Source organism: Juglans microcarpa x Juglans regia, chromosome 3D (genome assembly GCF_004785595.1).
Source record: "Juglans microcarpa x Juglans regia isolate MS1-56 chromosome 3D, Jm3101_v1.0, whole genome shotgun sequence".
In the NCBI taxonomy this organism is placed as follows: domain Eukaryota; kingdom Viridiplantae; phylum Streptophyta; class Magnoliopsida; order Fagales; family Juglandaceae; genus Juglans; species Juglans microcarpa x Juglans regia.
Genome location: NC_054598.1, coordinates 5844706 through 5868339, shown reverse-complemented (window position 1 = coordinate 5868339; position 23634 = coordinate 5844706). Strand labels below are relative to the sequence as shown.

The 23634-nt window shown below is 34.6% G+C and overlaps 4 protein-coding genes across 5 annotated transcripts; 2 read left to right on the top strand and 2 right to left on the bottom strand.

Moving 5' to 3' along the window:
• The first annotated feature begins 2810 nt into the window (after nucleotides 1-2810).
• On the top strand, nucleotides 2811-4426 carry LOC121254531 (aquaporin-like). 2 transcript variants are annotated; one of them, XM_041154613.1, is made up of 3 exons: nucleotides 2811-2966; nucleotides 3122-3215; nucleotides 3384-4426. In XM_041154613.1, exons 1-3 carry the CDS (start codon nucleotides 2875-2877, stop codon nucleotides 4194-4196), a joined length of 999 nt encoding a protein of 332 aa, XP_041010547.1. In that variant the 5' UTR covers nucleotides 2811-2874; the 3' UTR covers nucleotides 4197-4426. The 2 variants fall into 2 exon arrangements, with proteins under 2 accessions (XP_041010547.1, XP_041010548.1); XM_041154614.1 differs by having other exon boundaries at nucleotides 2813-2969; nucleotides 3121-3215.
• A 3647-nt stretch (nucleotides 4427-8073) lies between these two features.
• On the top strand, nucleotides 8074-8886 carry LOC121254327 (aquaporin PIP-type-like). Its single transcript, XM_041154320.1, has one exon. The coding sequence runs from the start codon at nucleotides 8074-8076 to the stop codon at nucleotides 8884-8886; it is 813 nt and encodes a 270-aa protein (XP_041010254.1).
• A 2594-nt stretch (nucleotides 8887-11480) lies between these two features.
• LOC121254530 lies at nucleotides 11481-16962 on the bottom strand. The gene is made up of 5 exons (XM_041154612.1): nucleotides 16467-16962; nucleotides 12902-13201; nucleotides 12467-12688; nucleotides 12214-12342; nucleotides 11481-12011 (listed from the first exon to the last, which is right to left on the bottom strand). Exons 1-5 carry the CDS (start codon nucleotides 16725-16727, stop codon nucleotides 11805-11807), a joined length of 1119 nt encoding a protein of 372 aa, XP_041010546.1. The 5' UTR covers nucleotides 16728-16962; the 3' UTR covers nucleotides 11481-11804.
• Nucleotides 16963-18637: 1675 nt separating this feature from the next.
• LOC121256623 (putative HVA22-like protein g) lies at nucleotides 18638-20155 on the bottom strand. Its single transcript, XM_041157467.1, has 5 exons — nucleotides 20124-20155; nucleotides 19933-20031; nucleotides 19772-19828; nucleotides 19077-19140; nucleotides 18638-19004 (listed from the first exon to the last, which is right to left on the bottom strand). Exons 1-5 carry the CDS (start codon nucleotides 20153-20155, stop codon nucleotides 18768-18770), a joined length of 489 nt encoding a protein of 162 aa, XP_041013401.1. The 3' UTR covers nucleotides 18638-18767.
• Between the last annotated feature and the right edge of the window lie 3479 nt (nucleotides 20156-23634).

Sequence of the window (23634 nt, the reverse complement as noted above, 5' to 3'; positions counted from 1 at the left end):
AAATTTGCTTTTTGTTTCTATGCATACAAGTCCCAAATAGACAAGTCTCATACAAGTCTTTTATAAAATAATAAGTCTTACTAATAAATAATAATTTTTTTTTACATTTTTTTAAAGTGGAATCTACTTTTTTTTTTACACTTTTTTGGGGCTTGTACAAATCATTTCTCTTTGCATATTGCTCCCGACCCAGTATATATATATAAATGAAACTGTATAAAGTCTCATTTGGATAGTGAAAGTATTTAATTTCATTTTATCTCATAATTACAGTTTTTTATTTTCACACAAAATATAATAAACAATTTAATTTTTTCAAATCTTAAAACAATAATAATATTAAAAAAATAATATTTTATTCAATTTTTAATTTTATTTAAAAACATTTTAACTCATCTCGCTATCCAAACAACTTTCAAGCAGACCGGGAGTATTGGCTCTCATCAGGATGTTGAATTCAAAGCCGGCTTCGGTATCGTAGATCAAGCTACTGGCGTTGGTTTTGAATTCATGATTTCCGGTGCTAATTTTGTGGCCAACGTTGACCCGTTTTAATCTATTCCTTCGTTGGGGTTTCCTTTCTGCAATGCAAGGCTTGGTTCGGTTTCAACTTTGAACTCCCAGTCTGAATCCGCACACTTTGTCATCTGCTCCAGCAAATAAAATAATCTTTTACCGGTTTCGTTGTCTCCGAGTGTTTTCCATCAACAACAGCACAAGCAGTTGAAGTCGTGGTTGAGAAGCCGCACGAGATATTCATAATAAAACCAAAATCAAGCTCATATATGATATACCTGCGAGAGCCAACCCCATGCCACCCTTTTGGGCGGCCCTTGGAGTTGGTGGCCACCTAGCTACATATATTTTCATAACCCATATACAACATCTAATGCAGATGCTACATATTATTATAATAAGATAAATGAATGTTTTAATTATAAACAGATCTTATTAAAATAAACTTACAAATTGACGTTGGTTAATGTAGTATGTTAAATTATAAATCCATTTTTATTATAAAATAGATCTAACTTATCATATCAAATTATATTAATTTATAAATTTATTTTTATAAAATATTTATTAGGATTGTAGTATAAGGATTGAAAAACCTATTCTATAATGATAAAGCGGAAGCAGCACCTCTCCTACTTATCATCGTGATGTGTCGTATTTAAATCATATTATATAATAAAAAAATTCTATACATCATACTATTATTTCATTAAATATGACGTGACATATTTATTATCATTAAATATTATTTATTGCATGCTTCTTTATAATCTAATAGTAATAAATGTGCCACATACCGTTTAATATTATCAAAATAAAATAAAAATATAGTGTATAGCATTACTCTGTATAATAATTAAGATAGTTTGGTCATAATATTGTTGATGGTTTATTGTTTTACAATAAAGTCAGTACTGCCGCCCTACTACCCGCCCGCCCCACGTACGTACGTACTTACAACAGTTCCCACAATAAATATTGGCTATATATATACAGGCAACTATATATTTCCTTTAATTTGAAGCCCAATGCATGCATGCATGTCAGTCTAGCATTTACATCTCACTATATATTTCATAAGACTCCGTTTTTATGTTTAGAATATCTCATATTATTTGTGAATAGTAATGAATAATTTATAAATAGTAGTAAATTGTTTGTAAATAATAATTAACTATTTATAAATAATAATAAAATAGTTTAAAAACAGTTATATTTACAAACAGATTCTAAGCATATAATTTTACAGCAATATTTTCTCGATTGCCATGGCAGCTTCCGCCTTATATAAGGGTAATATTTACATATTAGTGGTCCATGGGAGCAATTTCGTCCAATAATCTCAAATGTAACAAAATACAATTTAAATAATGTATTGGCTAATGGATGTATTTAATGGGCCAATGGCTGATCTACAGCAGTGTATAGAATATATAGTTTGCTAGCTGCTATCTGCTCGACGTTCATGGAGTACTGCCCCCAATTTATTACACTATCCAACTTGACAGCCCAATTAATAAAGCCAAGCTTTCAGATACAGTACTCCCTGCATGCATTAGTTCCATTACTAGCTACATGCAACACCATACGTACCATTCATTATGATCATCGCATACCATTCACACTTCACTGCATGCATCATGTACGTCGATATATATAAACAGTAGTAATTCCAGTACTATGCATGCATGGTGCTGTTTACGACGTTTTCTTTACTATACGAGACAACGTACTTGAATTAATGATAGACATGCATATATATAATCATGTTCCAAGTTAATTATCACATGATCCCTTACTGCATATATATTATAAGCTTTTGACGTTAATTAATTTATGCCACGATAAAATATATATGCGATCGAGATGATCATGATCATGTTATGTATGAGAGATGATCGATATCTCATAATCATGTAACACGTAACGTTAGGTGTGAGAACCTGCATGCACAGTACTCGTGAAACTTTTCTGTCTAGATCATGATCACTAGATGAACGTGGCATGCCCTTTACGACAAGATATCGTCTCCTTTTTTTATACATTCATTTATTGCTATATATAGAAAACGACTGAGTCCTAAATTAATTAATATCTTCTAATATAATATTAAAGTTGATTTTTGGACCCCAATTTATAGAAAAGAAAGTAGGAAGCAGTAGCCGATAATGTAGTTGGAAAAAAAAGCAGTTGAAATTGATGGCACGACTAGTATGGGCAGGCATTATGAGTAAACGACCAACTCCCCAACATGATCAAAGCTGATGACCATATATATTTATATAAATATATAGATTACAAAGATGAGAGTAATTACCAAGAAAGCTAGCTAACGAGTATTTGGCGGTTAAGAGATCGATGGCTGAAAATTATGTGCGGGCAGTCGTAGAGGATGAAGAAAATGTGTATGGTGGGAGCAAAGTCCAACCTTTCTCGGCCTCTACACCAATGCAAGTACTCCACATGCATCATGATCATTCATTCCCTAATTCCCACTTCTAAATTCTAGTGGTAATTTATATAATTAATTAACTGATCAGGGTGACATATATATATTGATCTCATCATTTTCCTAATTTCTTTTTATAATTTTTGCATGCAGGCAGTCGGAGAAAGAGAAATTCGAGGGAGGGAACAGACGCAATGATACCTCTAAATTGAGCGAGATTTTGGGCTTGGAGGAGTTGTTCTCTTTGAATGTTAGTATGGTATTACATGCTCATCATGTAGTACTCAATTAATAAGATTGCCATCATTAATAATGCTATTTCTTTTGGGGTTTGGGGTTTGATATATATATATATATATATATATATATATATATATATATATAGTAACGAAATCATGACGTTGAATTAGCTGATCAGGTGTGGCGAGCATCTTTGGGAGAGCTGATTGGCACAGCAATTTTTGTTTTTGCAATTGACACCATAGTTATCTCCTCCTACGATGCTGAAATCAAAGCTCCAAAGCTTCTAATGTCGATCCTTATCGCCATCATTATCGCAATTCTCCTCCTTGCCACCAATCCAGTTTCCGGCGGACACATTAACCCCATCATCACCTTAGCCGCTGCCCTTATCGGCCTCATTTCTCTTTCAAGGGCTGCCATATACATTTTGGCACAGTGTGCGGGTGCTGTGCTTGGTGCACTTGCACTCAAAGCCGTGGTGAACAGCACCATCGAAGAAACATTTTCCCTTGGAGGCTGCACTCTCACTGTCATTGCACCAGGTCCAAATGGCCCCATTGTGATCGGCCTCGAAACAAGCCAGGCCCTTTGGCTCGAGATAATATGTACATTTGTGTTTCTTTTTACTTCGATATGGATGGCTTTTGATATTCGCCAGGCCAGAAATCTGGGCCGTGTCAAAATTTTCTCTATCATCGGAATAGTGGTGGGCCTCCTTGTGTTTGTGTCGACCTCCGTCACTGCCGCCAAGGGTTATGCCGGGGCCGGAATGAACCCGGCAAGGTGTTTGGGCCCGGCACTTGTTCGAGGGGGCCACCTCTGGAATGGGCACTGGGTGTTTTGGGCTGGGCCTGGTATTGCATGCGTGGCATTTTATCTGTACACTAAGATTATTCCACCTCAGCATTTCCACGCACATGGATACAAACACGATTTCTTGAATATTTTGAAGGCCCTCTTTCCATCAGACCGTGTTAACAGGAAGTGAGATCAAATGGATTGTTGGTTACCTTGAGAAAAGAACATGTTCTGAAGGTTCTTAAACAAAGGCAGGCACTGCTCTTTGTGTTTGAGGCCTCATCATATTGTGTACGTGTGGGATGGACTCGCAAGGTTCAGCTTGTATTTTTCATGATTATAACTTCGTTCTAGTGAAAAAAGAATGTGGGGAAATAAATCTGTATATGATGTGGATGTAATAAGTTGAGATTCCGCTTATATATATTAATCCCATCAGAAGATTAACTCTGTAGGACATTTAGAGAAAATAAAATTATTTATGATCTCGATGCTGACATGACAGGCTTCCACATCCCTTTGTCTTTGGGCATTAAAAAAAGAGTAATGATATATACACAATATATTGTACAACACATTGCACAACAATGTTATAAAATGAAGGTATTTTTATAAAATGATGTTACTTTTATAAGATATTTTACAAAAATATCCTTCATTTAAAACATAGTTGTATAAAATATTGTAAAAACTGTTGTGTGTAAATCATTTTTCTTAAAAAAAATAGGTTGGATCATGAGGCATATAACACAATCCAAAAACTGTGTCGTGTTGGGAAACACCAGAAATATTATCATGCAAGCAACACACACACACACACATATATATATATATATATATGTATATATATAAATATATTCATCTCTATGAGTTGGGATGGAAGATTGTTTGAGTTGGAGGGAGGCTATCTAATTCACTTTCTAGTTTCTATATATATATATATATATATAAATAATTAAATGAGGCCGTCATGGATATTAATTAATTAATCATGTTGTGTCCAGAGAATTAATTAGAAATTAAGCTGATCATGATCAGGAATTTCCGACACCATTTGATCATGAAAAACATGAGGCAACGTGATCTAAGTACTCCTTAATTTAGAACAAGATTTCTTGTTTAATTTTCATAGGTGCAGGGGTGGAACTAGGATTTGGTACTTGGGAGGTCGATTAGCAAAGTGTATCGTATATAGAGTGAACGGTAATCAACATTTAAAATAGTAAAATGTGTCACTAACATTTAATTTTAACCATATAAGGTAGTCTAGGGACAACTAAATTATTCAAACCGCCAATCTGAACCTCTCACTTGAGCTCCATCGGATTTAAGTGAATGATAAAAATTAATTTATAAATAGATATGTGAGACTTGTTGAAATAAACGATAATAATTAAGTAAACAAACGATAAAAATTAGCTATGTGGTTTTATCTTGCCTTCGCTCCTAATTGTTAATTCGATAGTAGTACATATGTACTTACTAATAAAACTAATCCAAATTAATAAATTAGCTAGTGGAAGACTTGAAAATAAAAGTGTAAATAAATAGGAAAAATGAGGCCATGGATTTACCAAATAGCTTATAAAAAGAGTAATATATTTTTTTACCTCTTATGAGATGTCAAAAAAATGAGAATGTGAGATTTTATTAATAAAAAAAATAGGTGTGAGTATGAAAAATTGTTGAAAAAAAAAAAAAAAAAAAAAAAAAAAAAAAACCAAGACAACTAACTACTAAGTAAGATTTTTGAAAATGTTTTGGGGACAAATTATCTATATATTAAGACATCTTTAAAAAACCATATACTAAACAAGTTTTTAAAAATAATCGCCCCAAGCATCAATGTAGGTCCGCCCCCTACATAGGTGCCCATGAATTTTCCTCCATAGAGGTGGTAATTAATTATACACTAGAGGCCGGCCTGCAGTTTTTCTATCACGTATAATATTTTATATTTTGATTATATATATATATATATATATATATATATTATATATAACATGCCGTGATCACGGGGTAAAATAAATTATAAATTGTAACATATAATTAGTTCTTAGTTCATGATTTCTTGAGCTACATTTGGTTCACTTGATAAAATCTTGGAATAATATTGTAATATATAGCTCCATCCACATGGAATAATTAACTTTTTCATAGTTTGGTTGGAATTCTTTTTTTTACAAAAATGATTATTTCTCCCAAAAATTAGATACATGAATACTAAAAATATTTAAAACCCCCGTTAGAGTTTTCTTTTCAAATAAAGTAATAAAAAAAGTCGAAAACAAAATATTAAAAAATATATATATATTTTTTAAAAAAATTGAATGGTTTCCAGCGGCCACTGGACATTTTCGAAGGTCGCCCAGTACCTCCAATAAGTAGCTCTAGGCCGGATGGTCCACACCGTGGACCATCCTTGCCATATCAAGGTGGCTAGCTTGGGCCCCTCTCACTCGTTGCCAATATTTGGTTGTGTAAAAGACGTATACGTACGTCCGACTACCATTTTTTTTTTTAATTTTTATTTTTTTAAAACCATAATTTGGACTTCTTTTTTTTTTTGGTTGAATGTGTTGTATTTTAGAAATTCTGATTTAATTCCAATAAATACATAATGATTGTCCCTAAACAAAAGAATAGGAATATCTATATATTGTTATTCCTTGAGGATAGTAAAGGAATCGATCAAACTTCCATGCATTTCATTAAAAATATGATTTATTCATATTCTTATTCGCAGATAAGTAGAGACTATCTTTAAGGGAATAAGGATTCTTAAGCGAAAGAAATTAAACCTACTCTTCGAATCATTATTTTAAGCTTAATTCAATACACGTTTTAGGAGGGAAAAAACTAATTCTATGGTCTTAGATTTTGCCAAATATTCAACATTAATTTATCATTTAATTATATAAACAACCTCCTAACCTTTATTAATTATCTTACTATATTTTACCATATTATTATTTGATGTGGCAATATCATAGACATTGACTTTGAAAATTAATTAACACTAGTACTAGAGATTGAAAGAAATCCACAACTTATTAAATGAAATAGATGTTTCGTTTATCATTGATCTCTTTCAATTGTATGCAGAGCAAAGCACGTACTTTATATATAGAGTGGTGCCACCCTACCGCTTGCAGGTATTCCCTTTGTGTGCCGCATAGGGTAAATTATATATATATTTTTTTTATTTTTTATTTCAAATATTTTTAAACATATTTAAATATTTTTAAAAAATAAAAAATATATATATATAAATATACTAATAGTCATTTTCTTAATTATTAAAAAAATATAAAAAAAATTAAATACATGAACGGTCAAAATCATGAGGAATAAATTGATCAGAAGGCATAGTATCATTATTCTTATATATATATATATATAGTTATATCAACCGCTCACACGTGTCATTAATTATACGATAGAATTATTAGGTTACCATGCATGTTACCAATGCATTAATTTATTTAAAATCGTACTATGAATTACCATTCTAACATAGGCATCCGGCCTTGTTCATATAGAATGGATATTCTTAATTGCAGAGCTTAGTTTTATTCTTTATTTCGACGACTTCCACGTACGTTCATTGAAAGATATGTTTTATAAAGCATATAACACAATATATGCTCCTAGCTAACTAGTACTGTCTTCCGGAAACGACGGCAAGAAATTAAGCCATGTTCAGTACTTCCAAAACTTACATGATCTGGAAGTAGCCAAGTTTGGCTTTGGCAGCTACGTACGACTTCCCAATGATCCCATCTCTTCTATAAGTTTTGATTCAGGCTGGTTTTGATCACTGTCTCTAGGAATAGTTTAAATCATGGATATGGTTGTCCCCAAAGAAGCTGATCAGGAATTCCCAAGAAAATATGAGAAAAGTGAGGAAACTAATCTTGGAAGGAACTCTTTAAGAACAAAAGTTCTTATTTTCATAGGTGCCCACGAATTCCTCTCTCCGGAGGTAGCTCTTGCATGCTAATTATTATTGTTTTTATATATGACATCTCCAGCATTGTTTTTGTAATTTTGATTCATTCTTTCAGATGTGGAGGGCAGCCCTTACAGAGTTAGTAGCAACTGCCGCCCTAGTGTTCTCCCTTACCACTACCATTATCGCATGCTTGGAATCACACGAGGTCGATCCCAAGCTTCTTGTCCCGCTCGCCGTCTTCATCATAGCCTTCCTATTCCTCATGGCGACAGTTCCTCTATCCGGTGGTCACATGAGCCCGGTTTTCACTTTCATTGCAGCTCTCAAAGGTGTTGTAACTCTTGCTCGTGCTTCCGTCTATCTCTTGGCCCAATGTCTTGGTTCAATAACGGCTTTTCTCATAATTAAACATGTCATGGACGCTCAAACAGCTCAGAAATATTCCTTAGGGGGCTGCACAATTGGTGGAAATGGAGCAATGTCTGCACTCAGCCAAGAGACTGCATTAATCTTAGAGTTTTTCTGCACATTTGTGGTACTCTTTGTGGGTGTGACAGTAGCATTTGACAAGAAAAGGTGCAAGGAACTTGGCTTGCCACTGGTCTGTGTGGTGGTGGCAGGGGCCATGGCACTAGCAGTGTTTGTATCAGTAACAGTCACCGGACATGCTGGTTATGCAGGTGTGGGTCTGAACCCTGCAAGGTGCCTGGGCGCAGCACTGTTTCAAGGAGGCCATTTGTGGGATGGGCACTGGGTTTTCTGGGTTGGGCCATTTTTGGCCTGTATTGTTTATTATGGTTACTCCGTGAACTTGCCAAAGGAGGGTTTGGTATGGGTAGAGGGGGAGCATGACATTTTAAGGTTAGCTGGGACTTTTTTTGGGGGAAGTGGCAGTCCCAGTACTTATTCTCAAGCGAAAGTTTAATTAGGTTATGCGTGTGTAATTTCCAATAGCATTATGCAGTTTATATATCATGGGAAATGGCTGCAACATAGACTGAAAAATGAATAAAATAAAAATAGATTCGTAAAAATATAATTTACTTTCGGAAAAAGCTACTTTGCCCACTCTATTTAACTGTTGGTCAAAAATTTTTTTTTTTACTTAGTGATTAAGGAAGTGATTTTAAGTGTATTGATATTTTTTTTATTTTTTAAATATATTTAAATATATTAAAAAAATGTGAAAAAGAAAAAAAAAAATTTACACTGGGTCGTATGCCTAGCGGTCAACATGGGGCGGCATGGTAGCCACACGCTTTACTTTCAACTAATTTGCTTATGCAGACTCGGTATTTGAGGGTCCTTAATTCCTGCCTACTTAATTGGAGGTTGTCTTCCTAGAATGCATCATGCATGTGTTAATTTGAGCGTTTGTGCGGATATGCGCGCATGACTAATTTCTCATGCATGCATATTATATGCATGTATATGCAGTACTTAAACCATGGGGGTTATCCAATTCAAAATTATGCACACGGGATCAAGTATCTTGTTGTCAGTTAAAAGATAGCATTTTGGTGTAAAATGCTTCATTAACTTCTAATTACATCCATCGAAACAAATCTTGATGTTTTAATAGAGTGTCATGTCCAAACTATGAGTTTGTCGTGAAATTGCCGGCCGTCTTTTCGGCTTATTAAACCCATTTCTTTTACCTAAAAACAGAATTCCTTGTTCATGAATATTCTTGCCAGCAAAGCTTGGTTTTACACATTATTTCGACTTCTGCGAGGCATTAGAAAATCAGTTGGATAATGAAGCATATATATATTCAGTTTGGAAACGCCAGAAACAAGCACGACCAGTTGGCGGCGGCCACCTCCACTACTCTAAAACATCGGAAAGTAGCCAAGTCTGGTGTTGGCTGTATCTTCAGATTTTCTCCTTGTGAGAGGGTAAAAACAATAAAGCCCAATACAGACCTAGCCATCAGGCCACATTATAAGTGGGGGACAAGAGATATGAGTGGGGGACATGACAGTCAGGTGTCAAGCTTCAGAGCATCAACATGAGTGGCGCAAGTGGGAAGGGAATGCTTCCTGACACATGCAATGACGGGCAAGTGCAAATAGATGTATAAAATGTCTTCAGCCAGATGACCAAGGATCTTATTCTTCGGTTCTTCCTCTCTTCATCAAGCAAGAGTTTTCATGAGTTTAAAGGCAACAATCAAGGGTATTATAATGCTTGCTTGTGCTTCTATATAATTATACAGATTTTCTTGTAATCAAACGTGTGATGATGTGTTGAGTACTGTGGAGTTTGGTCCACACCACTCAAGTAGAATCTTTAGCCGCTCGAGCAGAAGCAAGTCAGAGAGTTCGCTCAAAACTGCTAGACAGTGAGCTCAAGTAGATGCAAGTTAGAGAGTGAGCTCGAGACCGCTCGATAGTGAACTCTAGCGGATGCAATACAGAGTGTTCGCTCGACATACCGCTCAAGCGGAAGCAAGTCAGAGAGTTCGCTCGAGAGCCGCTCGACACATGGCTTGAGTAGTTGATGGTCGCTTGATGCGTGCTCGAGTGAACATCGCTATTATTGAAATTTTAGGATTTCCGCCGTTTGGAGTATATATACATAATGTTCTGGCTTATGTGAAATATAGTGTGCGTGAACAGTGGTCGCCCAAAAGTGTATTGTAATTTCTCAAATAATAAAAATTCTCTGCAGCTCCCGTGGACGTAGATAATTTGTCGAACCACATAAATCTTGTGTTGTGTGATTGTTCTTTTCGTGTTTACTTTCATTTATTGTTATCGTTTTTCACAACATGATGAACCATCAAACAGTTCAAGAGTATTCCTTGGGGTCGCACGTGCAATATTCGATCGACGGCAAAGGAGCACTATCCGCACTGATCAGTCGATCGAGAGACTGCCTTGGTAATCATGTTAGATTTCTTTTGCACGTTGGCGGTGCTCTTTGTTGGTGCATGCATGTGACTCTGGCTTTTTTTAACTAGAAAAAAGGTGCAAGGAACTTGGCTTAATTAACAGTGGTATATATGTGCGGTAGTACTGGTGGCATGGCATGCATGCCAGGGGCAATGGCACTAGCGGTGTTTGTTTCATTCTCGGTAACTGGGCGGGCTGGTTTTGAAGGCGTGGGGACTTGTTATATATCGGATGGGCATCGAGTTTTTTGGAATATTGGAATTGGTGCATTTGTATCATCTGTACTTAATTTCCATCATATGAAGAATATAATAGCTCTTGCATGCTTAACTATTTTACATATATACAAATATACAAATATAATTCATAATGCATTAGGTGTGGATGGGCATTGCTCGAGAAGGTGCTTATCCAAAAGGTCATTGCTTTATTTAAGGCTGACTTTATGCCATAAAAAAATTAGTATCACACTTTAATGAGGGCTTTAAACTTGTTCGGTAGTAGTACGTGCAACTTTCTTTTTCTATCTGTCTAAAGATACGAGCTTTAGCATTTGTATTACTTTATGTTTTGAGAAGAATCTTACGTAATATATATGCTACTGCAGTAAGTAGTTTCTCAATGGAATCCAGAAAACAGCTTAGATTTTCTATAGGGTATCGAGAAACTGTTTGGCACTACCAGCTAGAGTAGGTGGAGAATGATCACCATTGACAGCAATTCTTGGCTCCAGGTCCTTGGACATTCTCTATATTTGCATACTATTTAGCACACATCAATTTAACTGCACAAAATACACAACTTCGGCTAGCTAGATAGCAATCATTAATGCCCTGAAAAAAAATTTATTCTTTTTATTTTTTTTTATCCTTTTTTATGTTATCCTTGATATATATATATATATATATATATATATATATATAGTTAAGATAGATATGCCATTTCACTAGGAAGATGGCTGCAAAAGTGTAGAAGAAGAGGCAAGGGGCTCGTGCACGACTGAATTTGTAGAGACTGAAATGGGATTGCCCTCTAGTTGCAACATGATACTTCCCAGGATTTCAGTAAATATTTTCTTGAATTCATCTTCTTTAACTATCTTCCCGTCATCCGCGCTGACCATCTTAAACACATCACCAACCACCTTGTCCATCTGTATGATTTAAGATGCAGATCAGAATCATCACTTGTAAATTATTATCTAATGCATATAGGCATGGCCTATATATTTATATATATATATATATATATATATATGTCTTCTTATATATAAAAAGCGTCTATCCAAGTACTTCCAGGTAATTATAAGCTTGAAACCGAAGTTAAGTTAATTAGCTGTGACAATAGCAGCATACCTCTTCAACTGCACCAATTGGAGGTAGACCAGCAGATGGAGCCACTACATCCAGTGCCACTCGCAGACACTCCTTTGACACTTTTCCATTACGATCTTTTGGCATGTTCTCTAAAGCCGCATTCAATATCTGTATGTCCATTAATGTGCAATTGAGTGTATTAATTATATATGTAGTTGATCCCATGTATAAAGCTTGGGTCTTGGAATTTTAGGTGAGACAAAAACAAGGGGATTTTGATCAGAGTGTAAACCTTGTCTAATTCAAACTTGTTGGATAATAATCTCTTAACTCCACTTCCATCAAAGGTATTTTCACTATGGGCGACTATCACTGGTTGATCTTTGAGATGTTGAGCGACGCATTCTGCAGCTTTCCTAAACTCTACCAAGAATGATTCTTCAGATGCTGACGGCCTGTCCCAATCATGGCCGGCACAGGATTGCAACGCTGGTTGCACAATGTTTTCCACAACCTGCAGAAGAAAAGGAACCAGAAAAGTGGAAAAGAAAAGAAGAGATTCGTGTAATTGTTTCAATGTCTATTTGATCGGCAAGCTGGAAAATGCTTTGCTTACTACTTTGCATTAAAAATCTAGTACCCTTAAAGACAGCATGGATGCTTTGCATTAAGTTGGTGCATGTATGCGAGCTGAAAATGGAAGTTTGATTACAAAAGAATCAATTACCCAAGAATCCGAAGAAGGGGGCATTCCTTGATCCACGCTAAGCTTTTCGAAAGCCTTAATTATAGAATCACGCAGGGATAATCCACCATGTGTGTCTATCTGCGAAAATATGGACGCCATGTCTGGTTCAAAACTTGGGCCCGTGATTAACTCAAGAAGGTCTTCCCCATCAATACGGAGGATGACAACAGGATCCCGCTTCAAGCCGGCAGCCATGCCTAACAGAATGTCTGAAAGAACCTCTTTGAACTCAGGCTTGCTCACTGTTTCTTGTTTGCCATGTGTGAATTCATTCAAGACCTGTATAACATGATACGAACTTGATCGTTCTGTTTGTAATTATGAGCTTATAATTATTTATTAATACTAGGTATATATGAACTGCTATTTTTGGAAGAAGAATAATGGCATTCTAATTAAATTTGAGCACTCGATCGGCACTTAAGCCTCACTTGGAATATGGACTATCTCAATTCATCTGAGTTGAGTTCAAATTTAAGCCTAGTCTAACATCCAAACATACAATTCACAAATTATTAAACATCATTCAACTTAAGACATTTTTATACGTGAAACTCATAATATTTTTCAATTCAATACCTCTTTACATGCGGGACCCACAACCTTTTTTAACTTCTCATAAATACATTTAAATTCATCTTAACATCCAAATACATCTAAACTCATGATCTTAAGTAAGCTCCACAAAACTCACTCCACCATCTCAACTCACTACTATTCATAAAGAACTCAACTCAACTCAACTCAACATCTAAATGAGACCAATCTAAAAATGAAAAGATTACAGGTTATTAATTAGTGGCATTCCCATCTGGCTAAATCCCACCATATAATAAATACAAGGCCACACTAGAATAAACTGGCAGAGATCATAAATTAAGCCCCATTGTGGGTCACTTGTACTAGTAATATACCTACTGATCAAAGGTTCTCTCAAGTTGTTATTTGAATTGGGAGAGATATACATATAAAGTGAATCTTATAATATTTATTGATGAATTAATTATTAATAAATTAATTAATACTATCCGAAATAGTTATACCAACACCAATAAATATTGTATGGTCAGCTCTATATATATATATCGATTTTATTTTTATCTCGTATATTAGAAATCCTTAAATTTGAAACTTGAGGATTTTTTCCCCCACCTACTCTACATACTCCTTAATTTGTCACGGAGATAAAGGGACTTATAACAATAATATTGTCAAAGAATCTAATATTGACCTGGGTCTATTTGCTTTTTGGGCATGACATAAACGATCGATGTATTGCAGCAGCTAGCTTCCTGCCTCGTTTATCATTGGCCTGTCGGTTGACGTGCATTATATTAAAATTTAGTGCCTTATAATATTATGAACCACTAGTCAGTACTCTAGTTGTGCACATGCATCATGCAATGCGCAAAACAAAAATGTTTAAAAGTGACGTCGCTGATCTTCGATCGAATATTAATTGTAATATATAATTAATTAAATATAAATTATGAAAGAAGATAAAGTTTCATGGAGGAAAGATCGATGTAGCATGAGCTAAAACTTTAAAATTCTAAATTATTTAATATTTATTGATATGAACCTTTAAATTATTTTAAGATTTATGATATTTATGATTATAATACATGAGAAAGTAATATGACATATATAGCTAAACGAACGTGAAGTTTTTGGTCTTGTTTTATTTAGGCTTGTTAGATTACTGCAATGTTTTTGGCTTATAGGATTGTTTAGTTTTGTTATGGCTGTGGTTTTTTGTTGGTTTAGTTGTATACCTCTAGATGTTTGGCTTGTAATCACGGTTTTCTTCCGCCATAAGTGAGGCTTATCAATAAATTTGGAAAGAGGCCACCGGCTTTGTGGGAAAAAAAAAAAGAAAAAGAACTAAAATTATCACAATAGATTGGATTACTTAATCTAAGAATATTATTGCTTATAAAAAAAGGAAGGATAGTACTTACCACATAATATAATATAATATAATTATTCATGTATATATATTGATCACAAAGCATGCAAGTCCATTAATATATATTATAAACGTTTCGCGCAATACATGATTAACCGTAATTATAAAGTCTGAGAAAAGGTATAGTTTCCCCAGCATTTTCCTCATAGAAAACGATAGAAAAAGAATAGCAGTAGGTGGGAAAAGAAAAGCTCAGCTAAAAAGGAAAGTCCCAGTAAGTACGGGACCGACAAAGAAGAATCATAGGTGGGATGTTTGATCTCGATCGAGCTAGCTACCCGCTACATGATCTGGAAATATTAATCAAATTAAGCCTCAAGAACTAGAAGGCAATTAAATAGTACTGCAACCAATATCCATCTCTCCGAATTTATAAATTGGATCGTCAATAAACAATTAAATTAAACACTTCTAAGAAATAGATTGGTCGACTATAAAATTAAGGTTAGGCTTATACTTTTTTGGCCGGTGGGATGGCCGAAGACGTACGAAGGAGGCGGTGCCATAAATTACAGTGGACGTTGCTCATGTCCATGAATTAAATTCAACCCAAAAGAATGGTAAAAAAAAAAAAAAAAAAAAAAAAAAATAGAAGAAAATTCAACCACGCTAATATATATACTGAGAATAAATGAGGATTAAAATCTCTCAAGAATTTAGTAATGCTACATATAAGTCTTAAATAGATAAATCTCATATAAACCTTTCATAAAAATCAATTTAGAAGAAAAGACATGCTTGTTTATTCTTATATTGTCAGTTAAATAATTTTTACAAATAAAAATAATTTAAACACCCCATGCAGGTAACCACCAGAACATGCATGCGTATAAATGCAAGAGCAATAACTTTTTTTATGTTCTTATCTGATTTTTGAAGAAATTTAAAGGTTTAACTCATCTTATAAAATCGATTCTATAAAAAATAATTATTTATTATTTATAAACATACACAAAACTTTATTTACAGGTAATGTAAGATTATTTCTTAACATCCTCCCTCACGTGTAGGTTAATATTTTTCGTAATCCTTATCACATGATAAGTAGTGTGGCCTCCATTTATTTTGTGACAGATTTTGATATCATGAATAAATTTATGGCCTAACTCATCTCATAAAATTAATTTTATAATAGATGATTGCTGTTTCTTTATAAACATACCCAACATCTTCTTCACAGATAATATGAAATTATTCCTTCACAATTCCTAAGTTTAAGTGGATACGCGGCAATCGGCATCGTGTAATTTTTATGTTTTTATTTAATGACGCAAAATGCATTAATATGTTAAGCTGATTTTCCGTCTGCAATGGATAGGATTCTCTGCTAAATATTCCTCCTTCTCTGTGACTGAGTGTGAAGAAAAAGTGCAAATTATTTGCCAAAGCAAATTACCAGGAAACGGTTAACAGCTAAACCTAGCTCGCTCTTTCTCATCTCTCTAAACTCTCTCGGCCTCAAACAGAGCACCCTAATATATATACCGAGACCTAAAGCCAAGAAAGAAGAAAAAGTACTAGCTACTACTTAAAAGACTAGATCTAGTTAGAGAAACGAGAAACGTGTAAAGGTACCTCAGAGTAAATGTGATCAGAATCAGAAGAAGTGACCAGAGCAGGCAAACCCAAAGCAGCACCAATATCAGCAACAGTGGGTTCAAGCTCCTTCACAGAGAGCATACCATCTCTATCCCTATCCAGTTCCTGGAACTTATGCTCCACGAAATTGCTAAACACCTCCTCATTCCCAACCAACTCCATTATATCCGAACCGTCCAGAACCTGTCCCTCCTGATCTTCGCTTTTCTTCTTGGGTGTGCCTGGAGGAGTCTCCATTCGCTGTTTTTTTTTTTTTTTTTTGTGTGTGTGTGGGGGGATTAATCTTCTGCTTTTTTGTGAATCCCGTGGCCGTAAGTACTTTTGTGCGTGCTTTTTGCTCCGAGTCTCGTGAGTTAGACACGAGAGTTAAAGGGTGAAGATCAGACGTTGCTTTGGGTGATAAGAGCCTGCCCTACCTTAATGAAATGACGATCACCAATCCTGACCTTTAACTGACTCTCTGAGAGAGAGAGAGAGAGAGAGAGAGAGAGGCGGGGGGAGGTGGGTGGCAGGGTGCGTCTTTTATGGAGCTTAGAAAACGTACGCAAGGGCCAGTTTGGTTAATTTCTTTTTTGTAAAACCCCATTTTAACCTTTTGAAAGAGAGTAACGTTTCGCATTTTGTTTTTAAAATTTTTTTAAATTATAATAATACTTTTTTTAAAATAATATTTTTTTATTTAATGAAATATTTACGCATACAATCTCTATTTAAAAATTATAAATAGAATTCCTCTCGAAGAAATCAATATGTTTACATGTCATGAGATTTCAAAGAAAGTAGGGCAAAAGTTGACAAAATTACAGTACTCCTAAATTGAGATACTTTTTAATTAGTTGTGCCTTCAAACAAAAATCAACAATTAACAGTGACATTAAAAGTTAATGACATTCGATTGATTATTAAAATTCTAAATAATTATTAAATAGTTTTAAAATATTGAGATGACATTCTTTGGTTATAATCAATATATATCATACTAAGAAAATGATTTGCACATAATATTTTTTACAATATTTTATATATTTATATTTTAAATAAAGAGTATTTTTATAAAATATATTATAAAAATAACATAATTTTATAAAAATATTTTTATTTTATAATATTGTAATATAATATATTATATAATATGTTATATATATACCATTCCTCGTCATATTAATTAGATTACTTATAAAAGTCGAAACAACTGTGGTGATGTGTCGAAATCTTTCATTCAAATTATTTATGTTTATAATAACAGGCATTTCGAGAAAAAAATTTGGAAATACTTCCGCCTAGACACGTTGCTTTTACTTTCCTCAAGGACGGAAGAAAAACAAACACCCACCACTCTTCCCGAGAAAATTTATATGAGAAGACGCTGAAAAGAGCGAGTGGTGGGCATGAATGAATTGGGTGTGCGGTTGGGACACGTGGGGCGGTGCCGGGAAACTCCAGTCCACGCGAGTCCGGGTTCATTTGCTTTGGTCGACCTGTATCTGCACGACGCGTGGTGTATTTGTCAATTATATTATTATCATTTATCATTTTCAAAAGATTCTTCGCAATCGCCACCTGTCGAAGAACAAACATGTTAGCTTTTTAATAAGAATGGGAAATTACTCATTACCTAAAACATATGCCCAAAAATCTCTCCCGCATGGCTTTGACTTTAACATGTTTTGTCTGTCCAATCTGCATGTTTTTTTATTTGACTTATGATACCGTACGTTCTTGACGTTAATAAACAGCAACACATATTTTCGCTTTGGTTGTTGTAAATTAAGTCCGTGTGCAAGTCATTTATGTTCGTATTTTTCCTCTTTGCTATTCGAGCAGCAGTACCTCTCTTGAAAATGGTACCTTGTCTGCCCAAAAATGGTTACACAAGTCGCCCAGCCACACTCTGCAACCAGTGGGATGAACACTAACATAAAAAGGGACGGGGAGTTTGTGAACTACTCTGACCATGAATGTTGCTTTTATAAGTTCCAGTCCTGATCACATATACAGATCAGCGGAAGGCCTTCAATACAGGCTATGGAGTGAGGTTCAGTGAACCAAATTTAGTTGAAGATAATCTTAGACAATATGCATGTAAACAAAATTGGTCTGGAAAACATAGCCAATATTGCCTTAATATAAGAAATGGGTGTATACAGATCTCCATGAATGGGTGGAATAAACATATCCTAGCTTATACCAATTTAACAATTTCAATGATAGCTAGGTGTATGCACAGATAGAATATATGCACTGAATAAATGACTCCAAGATGTCAAAATGCAGGGGCTACCCTTCTTTATCCACGAGTACTTGATTAGAATGAGGAGGTGCTGCTGCTGACTGAGAAGAGACATATTGCAGAATTTCAAAAAACCTTGTCTGGCCATAGATTAGAGCCCTTTTCCAATAAACAATTGCTATATCACCAGCCTTTACTCTCAACACCAATAAGTTGCGATCAATCTCCGTTTCATGTTTGGCCACATAAGGCCGAAAGAAGGAATTATAAACATATGCAGTTCCCTTAAACAGTAAAAGAATTATCGTTAGAAAAAGACTAGTAAACAAGATATATATAGTTTTTCGAGTGTACACCTTTGTTTTGGGATACCATAGATATATAAAGAATGCCAACTTCGCTTCACCGTACATTGGTAGCCTTCACAAAGCAAGATAAAGAAAAATATACATCATGAACAGTAACAAATATTACGAGTGTTCATTTTTTAATCAATAATTCTACGTGTAGTCATTTTTACATATTTTTTACGAACTTTACTGATATTATTGGCTACATTACTTTTTTTAATATAAAATAATTAATTTAGTCAATTATATCAGTAGAGTGCGTTAAGAATACGTAAAAGTGATTGTATATAGCATATAGCAGAACTCTTAGGACTCGTTTGTTTTCAGAGATGATATGAGATTAAAGTTAAAAAGTTGAATAAAATATTGTTAAAATATATTTTTTAATATTATTTTTATTTTGAGATTTGAAAAAGTTGAATTGTTTATTTTATTTTGTGTGGGGATTTAAAAAAAATTATAATGATGAAGTGAGATGAGATGAGATGTTTCTTGAAAACAAACGAGGCCTTAATTTGCCTTTGAAAGCGTCCATTGCGGGAGTAGCATGATGCATCTCTCAAATAAAAAATATAAGGAGTAACAGGGGTTTGAAAATTGGCCTATTTCTGCTGGGCTCAGAACAAAATTAAAATAAAAGGAAAGGAAACACGGAAAAGAAAAAAATAACAACTTATTTGCTGTGTTCAAGGACTGCATACCATGAAACGAATGCATCCCCAACTCTCTCACAGACTGTAAGAATTGCAACTAAAATCCTGCAAATTTTTAAAAGATGCAACATTTTAATTAGCACAAATTAATTAACTTGTCTATAACTTATAAAATGCTAACTCAAGATCATCATGAAGATGATGCGTACCAGTATCGACACCAAAACAGAAGTTGCCCAACTTCTGGCTCATTCTTCTCCGCAGTTTTGAAACACTCATAAGCCGGATATGCATAACCAAAAACCAGCCTGCAGATAAAAAATAGCAATGTTAACTTTCCCATATAACAAGCACCTGAACAAGTGAAAATGAAAATGCCAAAATTCATTTTGTTACGTACACAAGGGCTCTTGAAAGAAAAGACCCCATCATCTTGCGCCCGAGAACAATGGGTGCATTTGGTTGTCGACTTTATGCAAACGATTACCACCGAAACCCCCAGAAAAATTAACTCATTAAGTCCCTGTAATTATTCACTGCAACTAAATGATGTATTGCACAAGAAGAAATGAACAATATTCAGTCATTCAAGTTTAATAAACACCATGAGAACGAGAAATAAACGGGACTCACTACCCCATTAAATGATAAGAACATACAAAGTTTAAAGAGTGTTACAACTGTCAGTCAAACTTAAAAGCAAATACATCGCAAGTAATTCACTTTATAATTCTAACACCCAAAAAAGAGAGGGAGACAATGCAAACAGTGTAGCGGAAGAAACAGAGAGCGAATACGGTCGGAAAGCTTCGTCACCTTCTCAACAAATGGCCTTAAAATTAGAATGATTACGGTTAGAGATTGTGAGAATAAGGAGACTCGCACTGCATAAAAGAATTTCAAAGTTGAGCGGGACGCCAGAAACCGTTTCGAGTATTGGTATAGGCTTTCGCCTTTCGTTACTCCTGTGGGACGAAACGCTGCCAAAGCCGAAACGCCGCAGAGAGTCGTAGAGAGTACTACGGTGTATACGGACAAGATTGGCGAAAGGCTTCGCCTTTCGGTTTCGCATAATCTTTTAAAAATGAATAAATATAAATAAAAATCATTATTGAGAATAATTATTTTATATACATGATGTGACATCATCTAGACCATACATCTCTTAAGTCTAAAATAAAAAAATAGAGAACTGAAAGCAGCCATGTAGTGAGTACAAAGTGTACACTACTACAGTAACTTCTCTCTAGCATTACTCTTTAAAAATTTATATCAATGTTGATATGGGGTATAAATATTATAAAAAATTAATTTTTGTTATATAACTTTCATATTTATTCATTTTTTTAAATGAGTGCACGACAATTATACGGTACTCTATAATTGTAAATATCATTTTTAAAATTTATTGAATATTATGAAAAAATAAATAAACAAATTAAAAAATCAATAGAAAAATAACTTATTTTGTAAATACCAATTTTTGAAATCTTTTGATTATGAACATCTTCAGTAGTAGTACAAATCATAACTTAGTACAATTTTGATTACAACTACAAACTTTTTTCAAAGTCCAGTAGTTTGTAAGTTGGCCTTTAACTTACACTTTGATAAGTTATTTATAATTTATTGATAAGTGTCACATTTATGTTATAATTGTTATTTTGAGCATGAAACATCATATTATATGATACATGAAGTACATGAATACTTGCTTACATAGCATGTAAAATTTTCACTATTTTAGCATATTGCATATAAATGTTATTTTCAAATTAAAGTTTGCTACATATGCATATGTCATGAACTATATTTTTCAAGCATATATAACATGAAATTAATTTTTTTCACGACCTCAAAGGTTAGGATGGAGAATTATCATAGTGAAACTCATCTGTCCACTCTGGAGTAAGTAAAAATAGAGTGGTGACCATTGAGTTGATGAAGAACAGTCAACGGGTTTCGAATGGGTTCTTTTTAAAGAATGCCAAAGTGAAGTCAAATGTCATGACACCTAAACCTGGTGGGTTTACTTGTTATGATTTTATGATAATGTTGTGTTACCCATGCATTGAGAACGAGTCTACAGACAATGTAGTTTCAACGCGAATTGTACTACAGTCACTATCAGCAATATCATCACCACACATGATCAAGAGTCAAAGGACAGCTCATCAAAGAATATCTCAGACGTGACAAACCAGAATCATCCAGAATAATTTATGTTTCATACGTGTCATATTTCTATTGTATCGAATAAATCTGTTATAAAGAATATCTCATCTTTTGATGTATAAATATCATCCCTGTATAGAATACAAAATCAATGAGAATCATGCAATTCCTTTTCAATACTACTCTGTTGTGCTTATTCCTTTATGTTATCCAAAGCTAGATAGGACTCACGTCTAAGGTCTTTCAGTCCAAGCTCACGCCTTCTTTCTCTCATGGCTGAAATTCCAAACTCGACATTCTCCTCATTTCAACCTTCTAGTCTCCCTCTTCCATCCCCTATTCATTTAATTATTGTCAAATTAAATCATAAAAACTATCTTTTGTGGAAGGCACAAATCATGCATTACCTATTGTCCCCCCCCCCCCCCCAACTACTTGATGAAAGTTTTAAGAAAACCAACTTTGCTTACTTGTCTTGGCAACAACAAGATCAAGCCATTATTAGTGTTCTCATTTCCTCTCTATCCGAAAGTTTGATTGCACATGTTCTAGAGGCATCCTCTTCTTTCGAAGTATGGGATATTCTCAAAGAGCTCTTTGCTGCAAAATCACAAGCACGCATAATGCAAGTGCAACTTCAACTAACAACTCTCAAGAAAGGTTCAGATTCCATTTCAGAATACTATCAACGAGCTAAACTTCTTTAGGATACTCTTGTTATTGCTGATAAAACCTTATCTTCTTATGAGTTTATAACTTTTCTTTTGGCTAGATTGGGTATAGATTATGATTCGGTGGTTATCTCCATCACTACACGCGTGGATCCTCTTAGTCCTTCTCAAGTTTATAGTCATCTTCTTATCCATGAATCTCGATTATCTCATTAGCACATTGGTCTCATTGCCTCACCTGAGTTTTCTGCAAAATCCACTTACAAACAACCTAGTAACATTCTTCCCAGAGGTCGTGGTTTTTCTCGTGCTAGAGGAAGTTTCAGAGGGCATGGTCGAGGACGACATGGTAGTCGTTTCCCTTCATCTCCCTGTTACTTTTCACCTAACCATCCCACTTGCCAAGTGTGTCACAAACAAGGCCATATGACTCTTACTGCATGCTACAATCGACTTGATCATAGTTTTCAATCTCTTCCACCACCCTCTCTCTCAGCCCACTTTACCTCTGTTCCTAACCACCCTCAACCATCCCACTCATCTGTCGACAATCACTAGTATCTTGACTTCGCTGCTACACATCACTTTACACATGATTTCTCTAACATTTCTCTTCATCCATCTGAATACAAGGGTGAAGAAAAGGTTCGTGTAGGTGATGGTAATTCTCTTCCAATTCATCATGTTGGCATCCAACCATACCCTCTACAACTGGCAATTTTATTTTCTCTAAGCTTTATCATGTTCCATCAATTTCCAAGAACTTAGTCTCTGTAAGAAAATTTTGTGAAGATAACTTTGTATTTTTTGAATTTCACTCTTCCTATTTCTGTGTGTAGGATTCCCGAATCAAGAAAGTCCTCCTCCAAGGCCCTACTAACAATGAAATGTATGCTTTTCCTCAACCATCTCCACCTCCTCAAGCATATGCTGGTGAACGTGTCTCTTCTTTTCAATGGCATATTCGGCTAGGTCATCCATCCATGCAACTTGTTCACAGAATAATTTCTCAAGTTTCCCTTCCTGTCAAATCGTCTCCTCCATCTGGCTTATGTTCCTCATGTT

Excerpts from the sequence above, each read along its gene's own strand:
- LOC121254530 (XM_041154612.1), bottom strand. The coding sequence starts at position 16,727 with ATGGAGACTCCTCCAGGCACACCCAAGAAGAAAAGCGAAGATCAGGAG. Across the intron at positions 12,689-12,901 it reads CCCCTTCTTCGGATTCTTGG|GTTGTGGAAAACATTGTGCA; the intron begins GTAATTGATTCT and ends TTTCTTCTGCAG. Across the intron at positions 12,012-12,213 it reads CAATTGGTGCAGTTGAAGAG|ATGGACAAGGTGGTTGGTGA; the intron begins GTATGCTGCTAT and ends TAAATCATACAG.
- LOC121256623 (XM_041157467.1), bottom strand. The coding sequence starts at position 20,155 with ATGATGGGGTCTTTTCTTTCAAGAGCCCTTGT. Across the intron at positions 20,032-20,123 it reads TTTCTTTCAAGAGCCCTTGT|GCTGGTTTTTGGTTATGCAT; the intron begins GTACGTAACAAA and ends TTTTATCTGCAG. Across the intron at positions 19,141-19,771 it reads GGGGATGCATTCGTTTCATG|GCTACCAATGTACGGTGAAG; the intron begins GTATGCAGTCCT and ends TGCTTTGTGAAG.
- LOC121254531 (XM_041154613.1), top strand. The coding sequence starts at position 2,875 with ATGGCTGAAAATTATGTGCGGGCAGTCGTAGAGGATGAAGAAAATGTG. Across the intron at positions 2,967-3,121 it reads TTCTCGGCCTCTACACCAAT|GTCGGAGAAAGAGAAATTCG; the intron begins GCAAGTACTCCA and ends TGCATGCAGGCA. Across the intron at positions 3,216-3,383 it reads AGGAGTTGTTCTCTTTGAAT|GTGTGGCGAGCATCTTTGGG; the intron begins GTTAGTATGGTA and ends TTAGCTGATCAG.
- LOC121254327 (XM_041154320.1), top strand. The coding sequence starts at position 8,074 with ATGTGGAGGGCAGCCCTTACAGAGTTAGTAGCAACTGCCGCCCTAGTG.